General features: G+C 36.3%; 1 protein-coding gene across 1 annotated transcript; it reads right to left on the bottom strand.

Moving 5' to 3' along the window:
- Positions 1 to 1,013: 1,013 nt before the first annotated feature.
- cd109 (CD109 molecule) lies at positions 1,014 to 26,340 on the bottom strand. Its single transcript, XM_079889229.1, has 33 exons — positions 26,258 to 26,340; positions 25,170 to 25,342; positions 24,903 to 24,931; positions 24,529 to 24,765; positions 20,934 to 21,059; positions 18,761 to 18,800; positions 18,597 to 18,678; positions 18,427 to 18,520; positions 18,187 to 18,319; positions 17,951 to 18,060; positions 16,869 to 17,144; positions 16,653 to 16,751; positions 16,510 to 16,572; positions 15,463 to 15,639; positions 14,393 to 14,545; positions 13,799 to 13,888; positions 13,625 to 13,694; positions 12,820 to 12,910; positions 12,243 to 12,357; positions 12,050 to 12,163; positions 11,191 to 11,409; positions 10,291 to 10,432; positions 10,002 to 10,178; positions 9,840 to 9,921; positions 8,712 to 8,940; positions 7,743 to 7,914; positions 7,304 to 7,494; positions 5,435 to 5,581; positions 4,767 to 4,832; positions 3,955 to 4,091; positions 2,278 to 2,434; positions 1,370 to 1,472; positions 1,014 to 1,258 (listed from the first exon to the last, which is right to left on the bottom strand). Exons 1-33 carry the CDS (start codon positions 26,326 to 26,328, stop codon positions 1,062 to 1,064), a joined length of 4,362 nt encoding a protein of 1,453 aa, XP_079745355.1. The 5' UTR covers positions 26,329 to 26,340; the 3' UTR covers positions 1,014 to 1,061.
- Positions 26,341 to 26,460: the final 120 nt, after the last annotated feature.

Genomic DNA, 26,460 nt, shown 5'->3' with positions numbered 1-26,460 from the left:
GACCATCTTTAAGACCAGCACATTACCTAATAAACTGAGTATTTCAGCAGAGATATGACTTCACATTGTGTAAATTGATTTTATATTGTCTGTACAGTTTGTGTACAATATTGTGTTGATTTGTTTGTTAGGCCGCACACTAAAAAGGCTAGCTTAGCATGCTAACCACATAACTGAAAATACGAAACACAAGAGAAATCAGCCATCAGTGTGTTTATCATATCACGGTGTAATCTTGCATGATGGATTCAAACTTGAACATTTGCAAAATAAGAAATATATGTGTTCATGTTGGTGAAATTGCTGCAATAATGATACAACAACCATATTGTACACAGAGCAGCTAAATTAATAATTTCTATGTCATCACCTAATGCCAAAAAAAAGGTTTGTAAGAAATTAAGAAAAAAACATAACAAATAAGGTACCCCAGGTAAAATGATCTAAAACATGTGACTAAAATAGCCATTTAGCCTCTGATATTTAGTTTTTAAGGTGATACCGGCGTTAGTCTGGTAGAAGTCAAAACTTTTAAAAAGATTTCCAATTTACGAATTAAAGAGGTTTCAACTTACAAGATCAAAAAAAGACATGAACACATTTAATACTGGGAAATTTGTAATTGTGGTAATTTACAACATGATGCATATTCAACACAGTGGATTATTATAATGGTGACAAGGAATTTAAGAATCACAGTGTTCACATTTCATTGATCAGTTTTGCACCTGACCCTGCATTACCATTTCAATTACGCTCAAAATTAAAACAAAAACTAAAAAATGGAAAATTCTAAAAACAAAAGCATCCCTTATTCACTCATAATTAATTAATTAATTAATCACTTATTTTTCATTAAGTTGTCAGTAAAGTCATTTAAAGAAGCAAAGTTCTGTCTAAACTGTTTGTAAAATCATTCACGGTTGCACTAAATTAAATGTAAATTTTCATAAAATAAAATACAAATCACATTTACAGAACTTTTTGAAATAATTTACACAAACTTTGCTTGTGGTAGAGTGTTATTGATTATAATGGTTGCGGTGTAGGGAATACACTGATTAGTTGTAGATTGACAGGAGGATGATGAGTGCTGTGGTCAAGCTCAGAGCCAGAAGTGGATGTTGGCTGATGGAGGACGTCCCATCAGTCACCCTGATGTCTTGAGCCCCACACTGGGAGCAATCTGACCCACACAGCGAACACACAGACATGTGCTGTCTTATCTCAGATGTGTAGGACCGCACTGTCCTCCGTTCTGCAGAGGATAAGAGGATGAAACAAGGAACTTGAAAAACATACTGGAACACAACAGCAAATGAAGGACCATGAATTAGATTGTTTGGAGCAATTATTGAAAGAGTCTTACGCGGCTCATAGTAGTCGTAGATCATCATCACAGCATCTTGGACATTGGCCACCTTAAAGTCCATTATGGTGGAAATTTCAATGCACTTTTCGAATATGGTCACCTGTGATGAGAGGAAAGATGATAAAATTGGAGATACAGCCACGAACCATCTGATGCATAATGCACACAAAAAAATAACCAAGTAAACCATCATAAGAACAAAAACACACCGCAAAAATGGATTTTCTTGCTTAGTATTTGTGTCTTGTTTTCCAGTACAAATATCTAAACATTCTTAAATCAAGGTACATTTACTTGAGAAGCAAAATGACAGGAGATATTAAGTCTTGTTTTCTGAAAAATGTATCAAAATTGAGTTTTTGCTTAAAACAAGAAAAACAAATCTGCCAATGGGGTCAGAAAAATAAACTTAATTCATTTCATAGGGAAAATAAGATTATAATTAAGTTATTTTTGCAGTGCAGACTTAGCACCCTAATAATAAAATATTGTATGAATATAAGTAATGGCTGGCCCTCACTACAACGTATTAGGGCCGATTTTAGGCCCAATTCTCCCCTTGCATTCATAGGTAAAGTCCCCATTATCTTGATGGATTTACATGTTATTTTATCAGATTTTCCTGTAGTGTGAGATGTGTTAAGAGTGACTGTAAATATCCAACATGTTAAATATTAAATTAAAATGGTAATTTAATATCAGAAATCCTGTCCAAACACTATTACGGCCATTTCTTCTTGCTCGTCGTCCGCCATGTTTGTTTACTCTTAAGTCACGTTTGACCACGAGAGATATTGTGAGAATGTCATGTTTGTGATCTCTCACTTTTAGAAAATCTGATACAATTTTAAAAATCTGTTAATGTGGGCCAGCGTTAAGTAATTAAGTTGCTAAGAGGAACTCACCGTGTCTAAGTAAAGTATAACTCGTCCTGAAGGCGTCTCTACTCTTCTGACTAGATCATCTATCTGGACACCATCTTGGGCCAAACTGAAGCCCGTGAGTAAACCCACGTCCAGTATGGCCATACCCGTCTGGCTCAGGCCCTGGCCTTCCCTCAGACTTAAAGAAATGGACAAAATTATGCTTTCAGACAGATTTCTACTCAAAAGTGATTCCATAAATATCTATAGCGGCCCCAAAAAGTATTTGGACATAAATAATTTGAATTTTATGATTTGCATTATATATAGAATATTGCTAGTTGTCTAATAAACCTGGCATTGTATATTATGATTATTGATGGCTCATTGATGAATTGCTTTTGTTCCTCTTTTCTCTTTGGATAAGAGCATCTGCTAAATGCAAATTTTGATGATGTAGAATATACATCTTATTCAAGTGCGCTGCTTTGATGTCGACACTGATGTTTCTTTTTACATCTATAACGACACTACTGTAACTGTTTGTAAAAATGTTATACTTTTATTATCTTATTGGATAATAATATAAACATGCTACTTATTTGTATTTAATTGAGCTGCATGTTTTTTTCTTTTCTTCCTGATAACATCAGATAAAAATGGTACATTTATTTCAATGTTTATTGTGCAGTGTCCCTTTTTAAATAAATAATTTTGTTTATATAAATAAATGCCATATTTTTATTAGCGCAATTTTCCACCGGACAAAATTGCGATTGTTAACTCGTGATTTCTGTTCTGTCTGTGCGCACCAATCTTGCACTTCTATCTACTCCTCAACCAGACCACCTAGAGACTTCGGGTTTTCGGCATTATGTTAAGGAAGGTCTAATCTCGGGAACGCACAAAAAAAATCCAGGAAAAGATTTTGGATTTCCTGGAAATTCCAGAAAAAAATCCGTTTTCGAGGATATTGAGTGAACACAAGATGTAAAAAATAATGAGCTAATAAAAAAAATGATGTTCAACTAGTCAAGTGATTGTGCCTTTTTTATTATCCATTGCTGATTTGATTTCAGAAAGTTCATTTGAATTTCAAGAGAAAGTTATATTCTCGAGCAACTTATTTTCTCTTTCATTTACTATCTCTTAGTGTTGTGATCCCATGACGTGAGAAAATTGCGCTAAAACACTCACTGAGTTTTTATTACTTGTTTGATAGTTTGTTATGTAAATGCAAATACATTTTTAATTGCAGCTCAAATGTAAATACTTGTTTGGGGCCGCTGTATTTTGTTTTTTCGAGCTGGGCAATTCATTCAAATTAATTTTCATGATTTTGAAAACAATCAAGATTAAACAATAATTGTTGATCTATTATTTATGTAAATGTGTGTGTATATATATATATATATATATATATATATATATATATATATATATATATATATATATATATATATATATACACATACATACAATTATTTTTTTACAAGAAAATTTTTTTTTTCAATAAATGTGTGATGTTTCCAAAGTCAATGAGTAATCTTGTTAAATAATCATGATCTGAATATTGACCAAAATAATCATGATTATGATTTTCCATAATCGAGCAGCCCTATTGTTTTGTTGACTTTTTGTTGATCACATTTTTTGGTGCTGATGAAATAATTTTGGCAAAAAGCGAGTCGTGCGTGTGTGTTCAGTCCAACCGCTCACCTGAAACATATGTGAAGGTTTACACGAAACTCCTCATTGTCCATTACGTCTATATACAAATAAAAGGCCTCATCTGTGTGTGTATCACGCCGTCTGAGAGACCCTCTCGAGTTCATCACGTTGTAGAACACAGTAAGCTGAAACAGCAAGAGAAAATTAATGATAAAAGTCTTTGGGAGTTGTTTTCCCATTTTCCCGCTTTGTAAAGTAACAGCACATCTCTCCTCAACAAGTCAGATGATTTGAGGGATCATTCACGTCTGAAGCACAAATGAACAAACATCAGGTCAAGTCTACTTTCGTGAATCTTCTGAAGAACAGAGATCTGGACACAGTTTTACTGTTTCACTGCTTCTCAAAGCAGCTCAAGATGTTGTTGGTGTCTCAGCGCCTGGGCCTGTTTACGTGCTCCATGGCCAGCAATCAAAGGTATGATTACACACTGGACTGAGAAAGCCATTACGTCTCTATTTATCTTTATGGGGATTTCAGCTATTATCCACAGCTGCTGAACCTTCATAACCTGCTGTTTGGCAGGTGATAGCTTGATCCTGCTAAATTGTCAGGACGGTCCACTTGTTCAACAAGCAACTTGTTTTACTTTTAGCTGTTTTGTAGCTATAATATTTGCTTTTGTACCAGACCAAATTCTCAACCGGGGTTTTAGTGTGCTAACAGAAGTTTTCGTATTAAAAGGCCTGCCGTATGTATGCAGTAATTAAGGCCTGTTTCGCACACACTGCATCTGCTGTGCATGACATCTGTTTTGATCACAACGTACTGGCAGATGTTAACTATGAGTTTAGACATACCTGAAACAGAGCAATGCCTTTACCCTCTGCCACCACTTCAACGTCAATCCCCTCACTTCCATCAATCTGTAGAGGCAAACCAAACATTAGCATGCTTCGCTTAGCAGATCTTGACAAATTACTAAGGTCGCAAACAGTTAGCTAGTTATTTGCAATGATAACTTTGAAATTCTTGTTATTCACTACTGTTGGGGTCGATAAGATTTTTAAATGTTTTTTAAAAGAAGTCTCTTTTACTCACCATGTATTTGATAAGAAATACAGCAAAAAGAGTCATACTGTGAAATATTATAACAATTTTAAATAATTGTGTTCTATTTGAATATATTTAAAAATTTAATTTATTCCTGTGATCAAAGCTGAATTTTCAGCATCATTACTCCAGTCTTCAGTGTCACATGATCCTTCAGAAATCATTCTAATATGATGATTTGATGCTCAAGAAACATTTCTGATAAATAACAATCTTGTCAAACCATAACTTTTTTCAAGTTCAAAACAACAGCATTTATTTGAAACAGAAATCTTTTGTATCATTAAATGTCTTTACCGTCACTTTTGACTAATTTAATGCATCCTTGCTGAATAAAAGTGTTTATTTCTTTCAAAAAAATCTTTTGAATGGCAGTTGGTGTCAGCACAGATCTAGATCTGTGTATTATACATACGGGAAGTTCTTGGCTCTGTTGCAGCAGGTAATTGGATCTGTCTATGTTGAACATGGCAGCTCCGTTCACTGTGATGGTGAGATCCACGAACTCGCCGCTGTTGATGGTGGCGTAGACTGACAGTGCGTGCAACGCCATCACCGTATCCTGACAATAAAGAAAAACACAGAGCACAGATATTACAATAAAGCTTCAGAACTGATAAAGACAACAAAAACAGCATTCAACAAGGGAAAAATGGGATAAGCATGTCCATTTTGATTTCATGTGTAAATGGCAGATGTGTTCATCTCTCAGGTTTACAGCTGGTATTAAGATGCTTTTTGGTCGATCGGATCACAAGTAGACGAGGGAATCACATTCCCATTTACACCTGGTGTTTTAATCCGTCTCTTTTGTCCACTTTCATCCACTTCTGTCCTGATTTCTTCAAGGGGAGGGTCTACGGGCGGGTGAATGTATGGACTTTTTCAGATCTTTCGATCTAATGGATGAAATAAGCTCACGCAATTTACACATGAACATGACCGGAGAAAACAGAGAAACACACGAAGAGCATCAGCTTTAGTTTCTGCTCTGACAGCCGAAAGACCAGCCGAACGCTGTGAGTGTGTGTTAGAAATCAGGAATGGAGAGAGAACATTGTGTTTGGTACGTTTTTTATCTTCCAACCAAATGTGGGTCTTTAGGTGACAAAGTTTAAATCCCTTCTAGCTAGAGCTCTTCCTATAATGTTTACGCATTAGGTCAGTAGATGGAGAGTAGAGCGTTTACATCACGAAAGCAATCCGGTCGAATGTGTTTTCAACTACCTCAGAAGTGGACAAGCTCCAGCAAACCTTTTAGACCCCATTTACACCTGTATTTAGCGTTGTCCACTTGTGATCCGATCGACCACAACGCATCTTAATACCAGGTGTAAACATGGTCTCCAGTGCATCTGTGTCACAGAAACCTAGCTTTCAATCTCCTGCCACCTGGTAAATAACACCCCACATGTGCAGAGCAGAGCACAAAAACAGCCACACATCCATTAATCTTTACATGCTCAAACAAACTCTCTTGGCAAGCGCAGTCAGATGTTCTCCTGTTGGATTCAAGTTGTTTCAAAGCAAGGCGCTTCAGCATGATTGCAGCACTTTATCAAAGCTCACAGCCCAGAAACTGCTAGTCCTCATTGAGGTTAGTGTTCCTGACAGAACGCAGGCCGCTCGCAGCCAGACATCCGGGTTAATAACATGAGGCTCTTTTTAAAATTAAAAGTACATTTTCTTTTCTCACCTCGATGGCCTCTCACAGATCTTGATTTCCAGTTGAAACATTCGCCTGCCAACAAATTCATCTCCCTGAATCAGTGGGTTTGTTAGATCAAAGATGTGTGTAATCATAGACACTGGGACACTAATTAATACCTCAATAGATGTATAAGCCTGTTTACTTTCTTAAAGGAATATTTCCAGGTTCATTTGTGGTGTGATTTCCTAGCAAAAACCTAAGGCTAACAATGGTGAATAAGTGAATCCACAAACATTCAAATACTCACTGTTTCAATAGTACAGCAATAGATGTGTTATATATGATTTTAGTATGGAAAAAAATGCTTACTAATATCTTCTGTTTAAAGTTCAAATAAGAGTTTTCAGAGAAAGACTAATGTAAGTGCTTTTATAAAATTATAAGCAACACATTTCTGCTTTTAAATCTTCAAAAACATTGGCCATGTGACTTCCATTGTAACCCAGTCTATCTAAAATGTCGACATTCATTTCAGGAGCCCGAATGCTTAAAAGTGCGGTCTACGTTCGGCCATTCTGTCCCATATAAACAGTTTCTGTTGTCTTTCATGAGTCGAACGTCTGTTTAACACACCTGAGTGGATCCGTATCCCCCGAGATGGTTTCTTTGCTGACTGAGCCACTTCATCAGACTGAATCCTTCATCTATTAGTTTCAGTCTGTACATGGAGAGCAGTACATACGCAGATATCTCAATGTCGGCTGAACGCGGCTGCCAGGAATTGTACAAGATGTCGCCTGGAGATCTCCAAGTTGGCACTCCATCTGAAAGACCCAGAATGCAGCGTCACCATCCAGCTATTATAAACACATTAGCGTTTAACACATTTTACTGTGCCAGGTACGACACTCGTCATCCATAAGAGTACAGCTGGTCGCCACACTGTGTGGAATTAAAGGAAACGTATCGGTAATTTTCTAATGGGTTATGTATGTTTCACATCTGTGGCATGCTGTCGATTACCGCAGACAATAGTTTCACTCCTCAGAGAGTATATGTAGGGTATATTTACCGACAACTAGTGCTCTGTTCAGCAGCTGTGTGAGGGCAGATGGAGCGCTGGTGCTGTTGGCCAGTGACAGAGCATAGGTGACTAAAGACAGGCTGTAGTTACTGGAGATTCCCTGAGCCAGTCGAGACTTCAGGAAACTCAAGGCAGAAGACACACTGCCTTCATATGTACTCTAGCAGGAGACAAAAACAGTCTTCTATCAATCTATCTATCTATCTATCTATCTATCTATCTATCTGTCTATCTGTCTATCTGTCTGTCTGTCTGTCTGTCTGTCTGTCTGTCTGTCTGTCTGTCTGTCTATCTATATGTCTGTATGCCTATCTATCCATTCTATCTATCTATCTATATATCTGTATGCCTATCCATCTTTCCGTCTATCTATCTATCTATCTATCTATCTATCTATCTATCTATCTATCTATCTATCTATCTATCTATCTATCTATCTGTGATAATCAATCTATCTATCTATCGATCTATCTATTGATCCATCTATCTATCTATCTATCTATCTATCTATCTATCTATCTATCTATCTATCTATCTATCTATCTATCTGTCTGTATGCCTATCTATCCATTCTATCTATCTATCTATATATCTGTATTCCTATCCATCTTTCCGTCTATCTATCTATCTATCTGTGATAATCAATCTATCTATCTATCGATCTATCTATTGATCTATCTATCTATATATCTGTATGCCTATCCATCTTTCCATCTATCTATCTATCTATCTATCTATCTATCTATCTATCTATCTATCTATCTATCTGTGATAATCAATCTATCTATCTATCTATCGATCGATCTATCTATTGATCCATCTATCTATCTATCTATCTATCATCCATCCATCCATCCAGCTATCTGTCTGTCTGTCTGTCTGTCTGTCTGTCTGTCTGTCTGTCTGTCTGTCTGTCTGTCTGTCTGTCTGTCTGTCTGTCTGTCTGTCTGAACTCACCTTGTATTCAGCGTCCTCCAGAAGTGCAATGAGGACGTACGCTGCGAGAGACACAGGTCCATCCAGACCGCCCTGGAGCTCTGTGTGGATGACCTGACCTGGCTCTCTGAACGACCCGTCAGGGTCCTGATGGACAGACAGCCAATATGCTGTCCTCTGCATCACCACCGGGTCAATGGAGATGAAGGCCTGAGCCTGGAGGAAACACCTGAGCACGAACGCTGACAGCCTGAATATCACAAAGCAAACCACCAATCACTCATACACTTGATTTGTGTTTGATTTCATTTTCACCCATCGGTTCTGAAGTCAGTACTGCACTTGTGAAGTATCCACTTTTGCTAGTTTGACGATGGGGAAAATGGTCGGCGCACCCAGTGCATGGTCTAAAAGGGTTGTCTCTATTCTCTTAATGAGTAATGGGTGTGTTTTGGGCATAACATGCGTTAAACCAATCAGAGTCTCATCTCCCATTCCCAGTTGCGCTCGCGCCATGGCGTATTCACCATTTACATGGCGCAATTTGCAAGTGGTAAGACTGAACGCTACTCCAGAGAGGAAACGGTTTTGCTCGTGCGCAAGATTATTAAAGCTGTGTGTGTGTGTGTGTGTGTGTGTGTGTGTGTGTGTGTGTGTGTGTGTGTGTGTGTGTGTGTGTGTGTGTGTGTGTGAGATTAATGCTCGTGAGCAGACCATCTACGGGACAAGCCCGATTCCACCATATCTTTTTGAACACAATATTAATCTTTTACATTGTAATCCTTTTTTAATATTTTTCTAATCCTTTTCTAATTTTTTATATTTGGCTAGTTTGTGTGCTGCAGCGCATCCCTATGTGTGTAATAAGCAGAGTGGACCCGTCTATAGGCATTACTAATGGACCTTTTAAATAACAAAAAAAAATAGCAACGCGCCAACAATGTGCCTGAACACACCTCGTTTTCAGACCAGCAGCCCATGCATTTGCTATTTAAACACCGTGGCGCAGGACGTGAAAATGATAACTGCGTCGGACTGAAACTAGCAAAAAATACTTGCGTCGCGCCTGGTGCCGCATTGCGCCGGGTGTATGATAGGGCCCTAAGTTTTTGGGGTAGATTTTAAGCTGATGTATTTATTTATGTATACCATGTGCTGCCAGAATAATCACTGTCTCCAAAAGCACTGAAGGAGCCATCAAGCCTTTGGTAGGAAAGCTCACGTTCATATGCTGCAATCAAACAGAACAGATGTGTTAACTACAGGACTTCTGCTGTGTTTCTCAGGACTATAAGACTTATCAACACTCACCTTCCATCATGTAGCTCATAGCCTTGCTCCTGGTCTGTTCCTCGGCTTGCTTGGTATTTCTCAGGTACTCCAGAACATAAATATTTGGAGCAAAATGGATCATGTTCTGCTCACCACAACCGTAAGGCATCTCAATGAGAGAGTCCAGATTTCCAATGGATGGGCCCAGAACGTCACCTTCAACATAGATACATATAGAAGAGGGTCAGATAAGATGTTTGCACTCAAAAGAAGCCTGATAACAGCCAGAAAACCTCTTACAATAGAAACACAGAGTGAGGACACATACCCACAGCAGATACTGTGGCCCTCTGACTGTCAGAAACCACATCTGCAGGAAAACTAAACGCAATCGTCCTAGACAATGTGTTCTGGTTCAGGGGGAACTCCAGAAACAATGTTTGAGTTGACGACTGCTCCAGTCCTTCTGGCTAGAGAGAAATCATTCAACACAAAAAGAGTTTAGGATTTTCCACTTTCCCGGCTGCTACACACTATGATAGTATTTGTTGTACGTTAAATATAGAATCATAATTTTTATTATCATGAAAAAAATTGAATAATGCAAACATGTATTGTTGCACTGTCTTTATTTTAATATGAATGTGTTACAGATTTTGCTTTGCTGTAATAAATATAGAATGATCAAAAATAATGAGAAAAACAGCTAAAAATGTCCAGATGCTTTACATTCATGAACATTACATGACTGAAAAAATTGGCAAAAATGGGCTTTTTTTTTAAATAATTTTTGTCATGAAAAAATGTTTAAAAAAATATTAAAATAAATTGTTGTATTATCTTTATTTATTTAAAATAAAAATATCAACTTATTATTAAAACATTGCTTTGCTGTAATAAATATAGAATCAGCAAAATATTGAGGAAAAAAAATCTAAAAATGTCCAGATGCATTACAGTCATAACCATATGAGGAGAAAATTTGGTCAATTGTCAAGAAAATAATGTCAAAATGCAAAACTAAATAGTTTTACTGTCTTCAGTTTGTTTAAATAAAAACTTAAATGCATTACAAATATTGCTTTGCTCCAAGAAATATAAAATCATCACAAATGTTTCAAGAATGTCCAGATGCACTGTAGTCATAAACCTATGAGGCAAAAATGGGCTTAACTGTCATGAAAATAATGTCTAAATACATTTTTTATATCATGCTGGCATGAATCACCTTGACAAGAATAGTCTTGTAGACCCAGTCTGAAGAGTAGATGGACGTGGCTTTGACAGAGATGGGAATCTCTCCCAGCGCTGTGACTCTGATGGGGAACAGGAGCGTCGTAATGTTCTGACTCAACACTGAGACTTTCCTCACATTGTTCATAGAAAATTCTCTATTGTCTGGTGACACAAATTCAAACTCCAAACTCTCTGCAACAACAACCATCACCTGTGACGGAAAAAGACATGAAGAGACTATTATTCAATTTACAACAGAACAAGTAACATGTGTCAACGTCAACATGATGGAACAGTATTCACAAACTGTTTACTTTCATTTAGCTGTGCGCCAGAGTTTAATTTTGTGAGTCAGAGGTTTGTTCAAATAACTTGAGCAACAATAATAATAATGCTGAGCAAATACTTGAGTGCACAGTCCAAGCTAACAAAAATATGTTCTAGGAACATTTTGCTAACGTTTTCATTAAGTTGTAAAAACGTTATTTCTGAATGTTCCCTGAATGTTCAAAACGTCCAGTTTTTTTTATGTTTTTCTAAAAAAAAAAAGATTGGCTATACGAATGTTATACTTTTAGAATTTGACAAAAATTATGGAAACGTTACTTTTTTTTGGTTCTCTGAACATTCTAAAAGAAGTAATATTCAAAAAAATGTTAGAAGAATGTTTAACTAAAAACGTTCCATTAACGATGTATAAAATAACATTTTTGTGTTAACGTTTTGAAAACATTAGACCAGATAACTATGAGCGATTATTCTATTAATGTTACTAGAAGATTGTTCATAACTTTGAGAGAACATTCCCCGTTAGCTGGGTTACTGACTGTTTTTACAAACACAAATCTCACCTCCAAATCCTCATCCTTATAGTTAAATAAATTGACTTCCAGCAGTAGCAGTTCCCCACGGATCAGGAACGCCGGGAGATTCAGTGACAGGAAGAAATCTTTAAACACGGTGAGCTGAGAAACAAACTCCTTTTTAAAAATCACTTATACATACTAATATTCAGTGATAGGTAAACTGTACACAATGCCTCACCTCAGCAGGAGCGCTGATGCCCAAACCCAGATTCTCTGACATCACGATGGCAAAGGCCACCCAAGAGGTCAAGCTGTCCGGCACGGTCACCGGGAAGGAAGCCGAGGCAGAATTACTGCAACGTAAGAAATAAAAACAGACATAAATGAGTCAGTTGCTTGCATGAAATTAATGTGAACAGAGACCTTTTGAGAATTTGATGGGAAGCAGTTAAATTCATATTGTGATATCTAACGTTTCCTTGTATCTTGGCAAATATGAGCACAGTTTGAGACATTGTTGAGAAACTCTATACGATGACTGATAGTCCTACACTCTTTTTTTTTTTTTTTTTTAGGGAAAATATTTGCAGTCTTCAAAAGTCTCCATTTGCTCTCCATTCCGTCTCAATGCTGTCTAGGATTATATAGAGATCTCATAGATTTGTGATTTTTCATTCCTAAGTGATTGCATAGTGTAAACAATCAAAGTTATTACATCAGAAGTTGCTTGTTCATAGCTCAGAAAGTATTTTTAATACAGTTAGGTATTATCCTAGTGAAAATCAGCTCAATGACAGACATATTTCTCCCCGTACCTCATATTAGCATCCAGCCAGATCCAGGTTTCAGGAAAGTCTTTTCGAAAACCCACATCAGCCATCTGATTCAGATAGAGTCCCTCCCCTGCTGTGGAACCCATGAGCATTAGTGAGAAAATGACTGAACCAGAATCCAATACAGGGAAACCATTGTTTTTTTCAGGCACTGGTCAATTTTGAGCTTTTCTGCTTCAATAACATGTCTTCTTATAACACATAACATCCAAAATACATATTTAAGTGGTGTGCCTCAAGGATCGGTTCTTGGTCCACTACTAGTTCTAATTTATATCCTCTTGGCCAGATCATTAAATGTCATGGACCTAATTTTAATACACTAATTTATTTTCCCAATTCAGTCTTTTCAATCTGGGAGAACTGTTTGATTCTAAACTATGTTTTGAACCATATCTGCCAGCTTGTTAAATCTTGTTTTCTGCACCTTCGCAATATTGTTCGCATAAGTCCATCCCTTAACCATAAAGATGCTGAAACTGTTATCCAAGATTTCATAACCTCATGTAGTGGCCTACCAGCTAAATTCCTTAATCACCTGCAATTGGTACAATTGCACTGACCCTTAAATTTGAGCAACAAATGAGCTGGAATATTAATGTGGATAGCATAATTTGGTCTTGGAAAAACTTGAGAAATGTTTGAGTGCATATTGAGATCAATATGTCTTGCCTTAAGAAAATGTGAGTGGTGCAAATCTGTGTTTTAGGTGGTTGCCAGGGTGTAACTATGTGGTTGCTAGGGTGTTCTGAGGGGTTGCTTGGGGAGGTTTAGTCTTAAGACTTACGAAACGCAGGGAACAACTGACTCTTTTCCTGATTCAGCCTGGCATCTGTCAGAACCGTGACACCGCACATCTGCAGAATGAAACAGTGTCCATAAACCATGTGTGAAAAAGTGATACATTTCTGTTCCTGAGATAACAAAGAAACATCATATGACATTCATGTGTCTGATCTACCATGAATATGGAATACGGATCTCCCATTTTCATGCTGCTGTAATCTGTATGGGTCATCTCTCCGCTATATGACAGAAATTCTTCAAGCACCTGCAAAACACACACACACACACACACACACACACACACACACACACACACACAAAAGCTCATTTTGCTGATCTTAGATCAGGACAAATTGCTCTGGAGTCAGTGTTTGCTGATCACAAACCAGCTATTGTTATAAATCACATCCAGAACAAAAAACTGAACTACACAATGGTGTCTGCACTATCAAACCCGTTCACCTAGTTCTGATAAATACAATTACTCTCAGTTTCTTCCTTTTGTCAACAAGTGAAATTCGGGAGTGGTGTTGGCCTTTGGTTACATAGGATGACCAGCTTTACTTATCATGAGATCTTTTTGTGGGAACAAACAATCGTGTGAAATCCCAAAGTTGATTTCCCACACTTTAAACCTCTATACACTGAACAAGACACGACGTCAGGTGAGAGAGTTGGAAAACAATGGATCTCCATATTGCCCCAGTGTTGATGTCTCAGATTATTCTGTGAGCGTAAATTATCTATAATCTCTAGTAGACCATATTACCTTTGTCTCTGTGATGCCATTGTCTTTGTTGGAGTCCATTGTTGCTTTGTCCACAACCAGAATTCCCACCAGAGATCCAGGCTCGGACACAGAAACAGAGAGAGATACAGATTCTGCTGGCCCGGCACGATCCTGACTCCAGCTCAGAGATACCTGCAATTGAGATCAAGTCAAATTCATGATTATAATGACATTACAACTCATTTTACTTCTGTAATGTGACACAAAAGGATATTCAACAAGAATAAATAAATATTCAAATAACCACATTTAATATAAATTTAAACTATAATTCATTTTCATTTAATTGCAACTAACATTGATTGAATGAAGAGTCCAAAAACTTTACATTCAGTTTGCACTTAATTATATGAACGTATATTATTTCTGTAATTAAAAGCATGCAAAAGCAGACTGAACTTAGTCAAATTATTTCACAAATTTATTTCATTGTTAAATGTTTCATCAAAACATCAGAAAATAATGTTATAAATATATTAAATAATATGCAAAATAGTATATTTGCATGTCCACATTCTACACAATTGCATTTAATGGGTTACATGTAATTCAATAAATTATTAAAATATAATTTGAGTAAAATAAATTCGACTGAAATTTCAGAATTGCTGATTTTTTTCTGTTTAACCCCATCATGGTATTTTGTCCTTCATATAATAATTGTTTGACATCATATTTAATGTACTGACGTCATTTCTTTCTAATACAGTCTTTATCAGTACTGTCTTTGTCAAGCTCAGCAGTTACATTTTTGTCTTAAAATCGACATATTTCAGGATATTCAACAAGAAAATCCATCTGGAATCAAGTATGAAACGCTTTAAAAAGAAATCTTTTGTTATTTGATTTTCTTACTGTAACTTTGATTATATTAACTTTACCCAGCATTAAGTTATAGGTAAGATAACCTACAGTAGTAGCCTAAAATAATGACTATTTAATTAATTGAAGATTAAAATAAATCACATTTATGAATATCCACCCTGACCTTTTCTAAAGTTGTATTTACTATGTAATGCCGTGATGTTTCTGTTGTCCTGAACTCTTACTGTGTTTCTCAGGACTTGTGTGAAAGAAACTTGTAGAGCATCATTGACGATCTCTCCGTCTGGAAGCGTGTAGTACACCATCACACAAGCCAATGGAGTCCAAGACTGATCTGTGTTCAGACTGAAGGAAGAGGAATTTACCGTTCCAGCATCCACCACCCGACCGCGGGACATCACCTACACAAACACAGGCTCATTCTCACAAATGCCCAATTGACTACAGATATCATTAACAGGATACCCGTGTGAAAAAGAATTGTGCTTAATCGTATTGTAGTGTACTTCAAATCTTAAAAGTGTAACGTACTTGCAGATAGTATAATATCACTGAAATAAAAGGTCACTTTAGTGTACTTCGAAAGAGTACACTTTCATGACTATGTGTTTCTTAACACACTTTAAGTACACTTTCAAAAAGTACATTGGTAATCATGTTTTAATAATCTTTTGTAGTGCCTTTAAATAAGTAAACTTATTTTGATCTGTTGATTAACATCCTAAAGCACATGAAAGTACTTGATTATAGTGTTATTCAATATTACATTTAAAGTTAATATATTTCAAATGTAACGAATTATAACTGCATCATTTGAAATATGCAACAACTAATATAATTAAATAATTTGACATAAAAAGTTGAAATTATGACATATTAAATCAAAATTGTGAAATCATAATTTCAACATTTTATTTCATAATTATGATTTAGTATTTAATCATTTAGACTTTTTTGTCATAATTTCCCCTTTCCGTCATCATGACATACAAAGTCAAAATTATGACTTGTGATTTTTGACATTTTATGTCTTAATTTCAAATTTACCAAAGCAATTCTGTCAAAAAGTCAAAATTATGATTTAGTATGTCATAATTATGACTTTTTATCTTTCTTTTTTTTCATCAAAAACTCAAAATTATGATTTAGTATGTCATAATAATTTGACTTACAGTATGTCATAATTAAGATTTACCAAAGCACTTTCTTTCTTATGTGGTGGAAATGGGCTTCCATATAAAATGGATTATCCCTTGATGGAAAATACTTACAAGGTAGTGGAATTTGGTCAGGTTAAAATTGCTCTCCAAAGTCAAGAACAGCGGCTGTCCGACCTGCAATAGTCACCCTGTCAGTGCAAACTGCAGTGAAAACAAACATAACAGCTGGAAATATGCACAGACAGCTTGAGTACCTGAGGCTCGCTGTCTCTGTGAAGCTGTATGTAGGATCTACTGGGTGAAGAATAACTCCTGTAGAGCTGAAGACGGTGGACTGTGTCTTCAAACCGGGCCTGAAACCAACATCAGGAGGAAGCACTGTTTAGTGCTTGGCTGCATCCCAATTTATATACTTCTAGTATGCATAACGCATATCAAGACCATGTAAAATGTGGATGAAGTGTTCGCACCTCTATATCAAGTGTGGCAACGCTGTCAGAGAGCTGGACCTGAAATGACATCACCCCATCAGCAGCAACTGGAAGCTGGATATCTTGGACTGGAATATCGAACATGGTAGAGAAGCTTGACGTCGTTGTGCTGTTCATCATGCGAGGCACCATGGCACCATTCTCGTTCCACGTCCACGTCCAGGGGCTGAACTTGTGCTGGGTCACCGTCAGCTGGACACTTCTGCTCTGTTCTTCAGCACTCAGGGCCCGCTGGTCATAGCTGGTTAACTTCACCTTGAGAGAATGAATCTCATAAAACCTGTTGGTTATGTCTGGCTCATATTTCACTAACTAACTATCTAATTCTAACTAAATAAATAAATATTGCATAAAGATAATTTACCAATTTCTTGCATAATGACATTATTGTCATGACACTTAAACAATTAAAGAAAATTAAGCATATTCTTTAGAACCATTAAGGTTTGTGCATCGTGACAAACTGAAAATCTGAAAGTAATGATATTTTACATAAATTCTGTCATTAATGTGAAAATAATTATATCTTACATAAATATTTTCATTAATGGGAAATAATTATATTTTATTTAAATACTGCCATTAATGAATTTTTTTTAATATTTATATATCATTATAGATATTTATAAATCATTGTAGTTTTTTTTTGTCCTGCCTTTAATTTATGCTAATTTATATAATTTATTTTAATAAATAAATCATTATAGGTAAGCATAAGTAAAACATATCTACACAGTAATGAAACAGAGATGTTTTACAATTCAGATTTTACAATACAATAAATTTTAACGTTTCTAAAAATAGGCTTTATTTTTTTTATGTAAAGTATAAATTCTTATTTTCCTCTGATTTTTAGGGTGAAACTTAGACTTAGACTAAAGTCTTAGACTAGTCTTAAAAGTTAGTCATCTAAATTGTTTCTTCAAGACTGGTCCGAACTTTTTAAAGTCTTGGTCAAACAGCGTTAACATAGTGGCCCCTGGACATGTTCACACAATTCACCAAAATCACTCAAAATATGGACCGAAATGTAATGCTAATGATTTTTCTTCTGTCTTTACCTGAGCTGTGAAGGTCATGGAGGGTTTAATGATTTGTGGATGTTGCAGAAACTCTAGGTTATATTTATTATCCACTATAGAAACCCTCACACTGCTGTTGCATGTTAAACCTACAGGCAGAGAAATGAAAAACAGCTCAAATCAATTAGTAATTTGTTTATTAATATTATGCATGCAGATTGGTTAAAGTTATTTGACAGCTGGATTCATGTCAACAGGACGGTCACGGGACATACCTGTAACGCCCTCTGTGACGTTCACGGTAATGTCGATATATTCTGTCCCATATCCATCATAATATGAATATGTGTAATCAGAAGACAGTTTGTACAATGACGCATCAAATGTGATATCAGCAGATCCGTCAATCTACACCGGAAATAGAAGTCAGATTAACAGTTAAACAAACATAAACTTCAATATTCAATCGTATAATATTCAACCGTTTGAATTTGAACCGTTAGTGGGCTACTCACCATTTCATTGTGTTCATAACGTCTGTCGAGGCCATTGAATACGTGAACATATGTCACAGACATCAGCCCACTGACGGGCTTCCCATAAAAATATCTGAGAAAAAAAAGAAAAAGTGTTATTTTTGTGTTTTTAATGAATAATACAACTATTGTTCAGGTCAAACGCTCACTTTGCTGTGACCGTCCCTGTAAGTGTGTCTTCATAATGCAGGATGGAGGGGACGTTCACCTTTACCTCAAATCTAGGAAGCACTGTAAACATACATTTAAGATTAATGTCTAGGAAAATAAAAACATTGATCATAAACGCTAAGTATCATATGTGAAATCTCACCATAGTAGTCCACAATGAACGATCTCTCCTGTACAACATCCTGCATGTCCAAAATAAAAGTGTTAGAATAAAGAGCATTAAATTAAATCACTAGGCCCGTTCACACCAAAGGCGATAAAGATAACGATAAAGATATTGTTCTGGTGGACATTCCTGCAGTCAGCATGCCAATTGCATGCTCTCTTAAAACTTGCGACATCTGTGGCATTGTGCTGTGTGATAAAACTGCACATTTTAGAGTGTCCTTTTATTGTGGCCAGCCTAAGGCACACCTGTGCAATAATCATGCGGTCTAATCAGCATCTTGATATGCCACACCTGTGAGGTGGATGGAGGAGAAGTGCTCACTAACACATATTTAGACAGATTTGTGAACAATATTTGAGAGAAATTGGCCTTTTGTGTACATAGAAAAAGTCTTCGATCTTTGAGTTCCACTCATGAAAAATGGGGGCAAAAACAAAAGTGTTGCGTTTATAATTTTGTTCAGTGTAGTAATGGTTCTTGGTGTGAACAGGCCTTAAAGGGTTAGTTCAACCAAAAATGAAAATCCCATAATTTACTCCCCCTCAAGCCATCCTAGGTGTAGGCCTATGTGCCATTCTTCTTTCAGTCAAACAAAATCAGAGTTATATAAAAAAATATCCTGGGTCTTCCAAGCTTTATGATGGGAGTGAATGGTTCCTTAGATTTTGAAGCCCCAAAAAGCAATCCATGATCCATCATAAAAGTAATCCATACGACTCCAGGGGTTAGTAAAGGCCTTCTGAAGCAAAGCGATGCGATGCGTTTTTGTAAGAAATATATCCATATTTATAACTTTATAAACTATAACGACCGATTTCTGGTAACGGCCGTACGCGAGTCTAGTTCCGGCAGAAGAGTGACCTCTGACCCGACGCATGACGTATTGATGAATGCTGAAGTGCAGAGGAAAGAGCAAAACAAAAAACCAGTCATGAATTAGAAGTCTAAAATGAGGATTTTTAAAGAAAAATGTCAGAGGAGCTTGAAGTTTGTTGCCCAGCCCTATTTGTTTGAACCGCAAGAGGTATCTACTCTCACTTAAGATTACACTACTCCAACTTGACTCGATTGTGAACGCGCAGACCGACGTTACCTGAAGTGATTACAGTTTATAAAGTTATAATTCATGAGTTCATGTGCCCATATAATCTTAGTGTATAAGTGGTAAACAGATTTGACTTGCTGTCTGCTATAGAGGGGCTCAGAGAGGATATTCTACTCAAGATCCGATTGCCCCCCTATAACAAGACAAAAAAATTACAAAAAGGAGGAGAAGGGGAGGAGGAAGAATGCCGAAAGAACTAACACCGGGAAGAGGTTAGACGCTGGTTTTTATACCTTGGTAATTCGTAGAATATTAGATCGCTGTACTCCTCCGAAATTACGCTTAATAACTTCACTTATGGATATTTTTCTTACAAAAACGCATCGCTTTGCTTCAGAAGGCCTTTATTAACCCCTGGAGCTGTATGGATTACTTTTATGATGGATGCATGTGCTTTTTTGGGCTTCAAACGATTGTGTTTGGCTGAGAGAAGAAAGTCATAAATACCAAGGATGGCTTGAGGGGGAGTAAATGATGGGATAATTTTCACTTTTGGATGATCTAACCCAGGGGTGTCAAACTCAGTTCCTGGAGGGCCACAGCCCTGCAGAGTTTAGCTTCAACCCTAATTAAACACACCTGATCAGCTAATCAAGTCCTTCAGGCTTATTTGAAAACTGCAGGTGTGTGTGTGTGTGTGTTGAAGCAGGGTTGGAACAAAACTCTGTAGGGCTGTGGCCCTCCAGGAACGGAGTTTGACACCTGTGATCTAACCCTTTAATTCTAAATCAGAATAAAGCTTTTTGCATTTTCTGGGTGTGCACGATGAATGTCTGCACAAAACTTGCTGAGCAATTCTAGGGTGTTGTGGGTGGTTGACAGGACAATTCTATGCTTTTTCAAGTGGTTTTTAGAGTGTTGCTATGCAGTTGCTAAGGTGCTCTTAGTGAGTTTTTTGTGTGTGTTGTGTTGCGATGCAATTGCTAAGGTTATATATGGCTTAACATTGTTGCTAAGTCCACTGGTCATTCCTATGTAATTCAGTGGTATTTTTTCAGCTGTTTTGTCGTTCACCAGGTGGTGAGTTTTCACACAACTCACGTGGATTCCGGCTACAATTTTCCATGGGCCAAGCGGTGGGTTCTGAGAGAGTTTCAGCTCTTTTGAAACGACACCTAGAACACCGTCCACAGACAGCCACTGTCGAATCATATTCCCCTTGGGATCCTGCTCACATTAAAAACACACAAAAACAGTGGAATAAGGTTTGTTCCATCCATCCATCCCTCAGTACTCCAGACCGTAGTGATGGGTGTATTGAAAACACTGCTTCGTGATGCTTTGAAACCTTTGCGAATCATTTTCTTCAAACCAGTGATTCAGGGCACGCATCAAACTGCACTGTAAAACCTAATGAGTTAGTTCAACTCAAACCGTTTGAGGAAACCGATTGCCTTAAATCATTTAAGTTTATTAACTCAAACAATTTGATTTGTGTCCAAGTAACTCAATAACTTATTGTTAAGATAACTTGGGTATATAAAGTAAATAGTACTAAGTCCATTCAATTAATATAACTCAAATCTATAAAGTACACTGTAAACCCGAATAAGTTGGCAGAACTCAAAACATTTAAGGAAATCAATTGCAATCAAAGTTTAAGTAAGCAGAACTAGCAGATTTTTATTTTGTACTAAACAGTTCAAGTTAAGAACAATTAAAATGTATGAGTACATTAATTCATACAATTAACTTAAAACTTTCATGTAATCTCAATGTGAACACTTTTATTAGTATAAACTTAGTTAGCTTTTAAAAGCTAATATGCTAACATATTAATTTGCTAACATATTAGCAATAGTATGTTATACAGAAGCACTTGCTGTATGAGCGCAACAATATAAAGGGATTATTGGCTCTCAAATCAAGCTGCATGCACCACTTGTCACCATGATGGTAACTATCCAGCCAACATTAACAGAAATTCTTCTAAATTAGCAGTTAAACTTAAGTTTGTCTAAATTAAAATAAATAATTTCATAAAACTCTTACTTAAAATATATCAGTTATGTGAACTTGAAAGAAAAAGAAAGTGCTAAATACTCATAAAAGTTAATTTGACTGTACTAATTAGTTTAATTTAAGTTTGTCCTACTCAAACCAATTAATTATTTTGAGCGTTAGGGTTTACAGTGTACGTCAATAAACTAGTGTTTACTACGTCATAACAGTTTTGAAATGTTTCAAAATTTTAGTGGTTCACCGCTAGGAGGCGATGATCTCTGTGAACCCATGAACCAGTGTCTACATGGTTTTTACCTGATCACGGATCAACTTTATAAATTTGTAGACATTTAATGGTACATTTGTATAATAAAAGGGAAGAGTAAAAAATACAACTATTTTGACTCTCGTAAGCTTTTCGAAAACCTTTTCTTCTCTTCTTAGTTTTTCTCCTCCCCCTCCTTCATCAGCTGACAACTTTTCCACATTCTTCATAAATAAAACAACAACCATCAGCGGCCAATTTTCCATACCACAAACCGGCACACGCATCTTAAAACAAACACACACATTCTCCCCTCCATCTCTCCGCTCTCAGAGAAAGAAGTCTCCAAACTCGTCCTTTCAGATCACCCTACTACCTGACCGCTTGATCCTATCCCCACTCATCTCGTTCAAGGTATTTCTTCTTCAGTTATACCTGCACTTACTCACATCATCAACACCTCTCTTCACACTGGTACCTCTCCCATTTCAGCAGGTTTGGATAACCCCACTGCTTAAGAAACCCACTCTAAATCTAGAAAACTACAGACCGGTATCCCCTTTTCCATACATTGCTTAGACACTTGAATGAGTCATATTTAACCAAATCTCTGCCTTTCTTCCACAGAACATCCTGGACAACAATCAGTCTGGTTTCAAAAGCGGACACTCAACTGAGACTGCCCTACTCTCGGTTATTAAAACTCTGAGACTGGCAAGAGCACCTTCCAAATCCTCAGTTCTCATCTTGCAAGATCTGTCTGCTGTTTTTGACACAGTTAACCCCCTGATCAAGGGCAACTCGGGAACTGCACTCCAATGGTTCAAGTCTTGAAGTTGAAGTTTTATTTGCCATTTGTACCAGTACAGCTAGTACAAGTACATAGGATTTTTCTTTTAAAGCTCATTGAGTCAACATTAAAAAGTCAACATAAAAGAAGAACCTAACAAAACTACACACAATAAATAGACTTTGAGAAGGTACAGTAAACGAAGAACAGTATAGGTCCACAACAAACAAGCACAATAAAGATGATTACCTCCATATAGGAGGGAGTATTGCACTGTCCTGAGATAATACATAATGTACAAATTTACTAAAAATACTGTAATAAAACATTCTCTGTTTAACAGAGACAGACACGTAAACACATCACAGGCATAAACTACCCTTTCTAACATCTCTATATAAAAGGAGATAACACTTGTCATCTTATAAAAATGAGACAGACATATTTGTTCCCTCTGCCATACTCAGTCATCAGTCTGACTGTGGCTGGAAAGAAACTGGTTTAATAACATCGTAACATCTAGCTACTGGTGTGCCTCAGGGCTCAGTGCTGGGACCACTTCTCTTCTCCATCTACATGTCATCACTAGGATCTGTGATTCAGAAACATGTTTTTTCCTTTCACTGCTAAGCGGATGACACACAACTCTACCTCTCATTCCAGCCAGATGATCTGACAGTAGCTACTCGCATCTCAGCCTGTCTGACAGACATTTCTTGCTGGATGAAGGACCACCACCTTTAACTCAACCGAGAACCGAGACAGAACTGCTTGTGGTCCACGCCAACCCAACACTTCATCACAACTTCTCCATTCAGCTAGATTTGTCAACCATAACTCCACCTTGCAGTCACCTAAAAAAGAACCTTGGAGTTGTGATTAATGAAAAGTTAAACTTCACAGACCACATTGCAAGAAATGCCCATTCCTGCAAATTTGCCTTAAACAACATTAGGAAGATTAGGCCCTTCCTATCGGAGCATACTCCATACACAACTCCTTGTCCAAGCTCTTGTTCTGGAAGACCTGCTTAACTTAACCCGAGCTACTGAGTCTTTAGCCATTTTCAAAGATTCATTAATATTAAAAAAAAAAAAAAAAAAAAAAAAAGATCGATAACTCCATGCTACGTGTACTGTACTAGACTAACTGGGACTAGTCACAGCACTTACATATTGTTGCCCTATTGTTGCTTTGATTGCTTCTATTGTTCTCCTAATTTGTAAGTCTTTGGATGTAAAGTCATTTAAATGTAAAAGTAAATGTAATAGTCTCTTATTGGTCTGATTAAGCACTCTGTAAAACAAACAAATAAGCACTATACAATTTATTATAAATAAATATCCTATTATAAAGACACTTTGTACTGATAACATAATGGTATTAGATGATTTGTTAAATCATTTAATAGATTACACCTCCAATAATACAATTGCAAATTTTTTTTGATGCATGTCTAAGCTGAGTTTTTGCTGCATTTACACTGTTCTGATCAGCATGTGTCATCATTTTGAAAAATTTCAAAGTTTTCAAAGTTTGAACCAAGCTTTGTTTCTTCCATCACTACTCTCATGATCTGTTCACATTCTGCCAGAATAGGGTTAAAATAACCATCACCAATCACTTGAGACACCCACCCTGATATAAATGTTGATCTGGCCCTTGTACGGCTTTCCATCGGGTGTAACTGATACAACCCGAAATTTCACCGTCTCCCCTGGTTGGTAATTGTTCTTGTCAGTCTGGATAAAGATGGACATGCACTTGGGGCTGAAGACCATCGCGGTGGAGTTTGAAAACACTTGAGCAGCTCCAACAAACCCCTTAACGTACAGCTGATATGGATACCAGTAACTCAATTCATCATAAAAGACCTGAAGAGGGAAAATAACACAGTATACTCTGTATGTAGGTCACAGACAAACAGCTACTGATGCAACCTTCTGGTTTAAATCAATTCATTTATTTTATTTGGAGATTCAGTCATAGAAACTACAGTTCTGATACTCACAGGCGGGAGAGAAAGTAGTCTGGTAGAGCCTTTAAAATCAAAGCAGAACAGACACGAATACTTGTTTGAACAGGGTGGAGTTGTATATTATATAACATTATATTTACATTGTATAGGTCATTCTAAAAAGGTCCCTTTTTGTGTTTGACAATGCAATTTTCAATGTAAATTTAAAGAGTTCAGACTAAATATATATACATCTGAATATATGTTGTTATATATGTTGTGTCTTCAGAAATGTTATATATATATATATATATATATTACCTGCTGGAACAGTGCTCTGTGTTTGTGCCACACTGGTGTTTCCATGAATGAGTTCAGCTGTGACTTTGATGGGATAATCTGACAGAATGCTGACTGATATTGTGGTGGGAACGCCACAGCGCAGAACTTCAGAGACGGATATGAGATACGAGGGATCCTTTGCTGGGCTGAAACTAAAAAAAAAAAATCTTATTTTCATGGAATTATGAAAGAGATACATAATATATTTGTAAAAATATTATATATTATATATTTCTCTCAATGATTAGAGTTTTTAAATATGAATATTAGCATGAATTGAGCATGAACTTTTTTTTTAATCTAACTTAACATTCTCAACAACTCTTAATAATTAACAACTCTAAATAGCTATACTTTTCTATCTTTCACTATAGCGTTTTAAAGTTTGAGTTCTGTACAATTTGTTTTAAGAAATTAATACTTTTATTCAGCAAGGATGCATTAAATTGATCAAAAGTGCACAGTAAATACATTTATAATGCTGCAAAAGATTTTTTTTTTAATTTTTTTTTTTAATGCTGTTCTTTTGAACTTTCTATTCATCAAAGAATCCTGAAAAAAAATGTATCATGATTTCCACGAAAGTATGAAGCAGTTTTCAACACTGATAATAAATGTTTCTTGTTTCATTTCTAAAATGTATTTAAATAGAAAAGTTATTTTAAATTGAAATAATATTTAACAATATTACTATTTTTACTGGATTTTTGATCAAATAAATACAGCCTTGGTTAGAATAAGAGACTTGTTTCAAAAACATTTAAAAAAATCTTTCAGATCCCAAACTTGTTACGCCACTGTGTATTAAAATAACGAAGCATGAAAAATTCCAGAAACTTGTCAAAAGACAAAAGATACAGATTAAGAATATTGAGCATGATAAAAAATATTATTTTACATATTTGCTAAAATGTCTATATCAGTTCATCACTAAATCATCAACATCAAAAACAATAAAAAAGTTCTAATCTGTGGTAATTTTAAGTAATGCATTTTAACCATTTTAATTACCTTTTAAATGACTACTACAAACATGTCACTATAATAGAATTGGACATTTGACAAACCTTGGTGTGACTAGAGTTCCACTGCAGAATAGTAAACATTCCAGAACTCCAAAGACTTGAATCCACTCCATTTGCAGGTGTGACACTCCAGTGAAAGCACTTACTGAACTACTAAGACTAACAGATCCTTTTATAGAGCGATCCAACACCTGATCCTTCATCATCTCTCCACCTACACACCTGAGGGAATAACAGCCCTTTCA

This window comes from Squalius cephalus (assembly GCF_949319135.1).
Source record: "Squalius cephalus genome assembly, chromosome: 12".
In the NCBI taxonomy this organism is placed as follows: domain Eukaryota; kingdom Metazoa; phylum Chordata; class Actinopteri; order Cypriniformes; family Leuciscidae; genus Squalius; species Squalius cephalus.
Note: the sequence above shows the minus strand (reverse complement) of the source record. Positions and strands in the feature narration are given on the sequence as shown.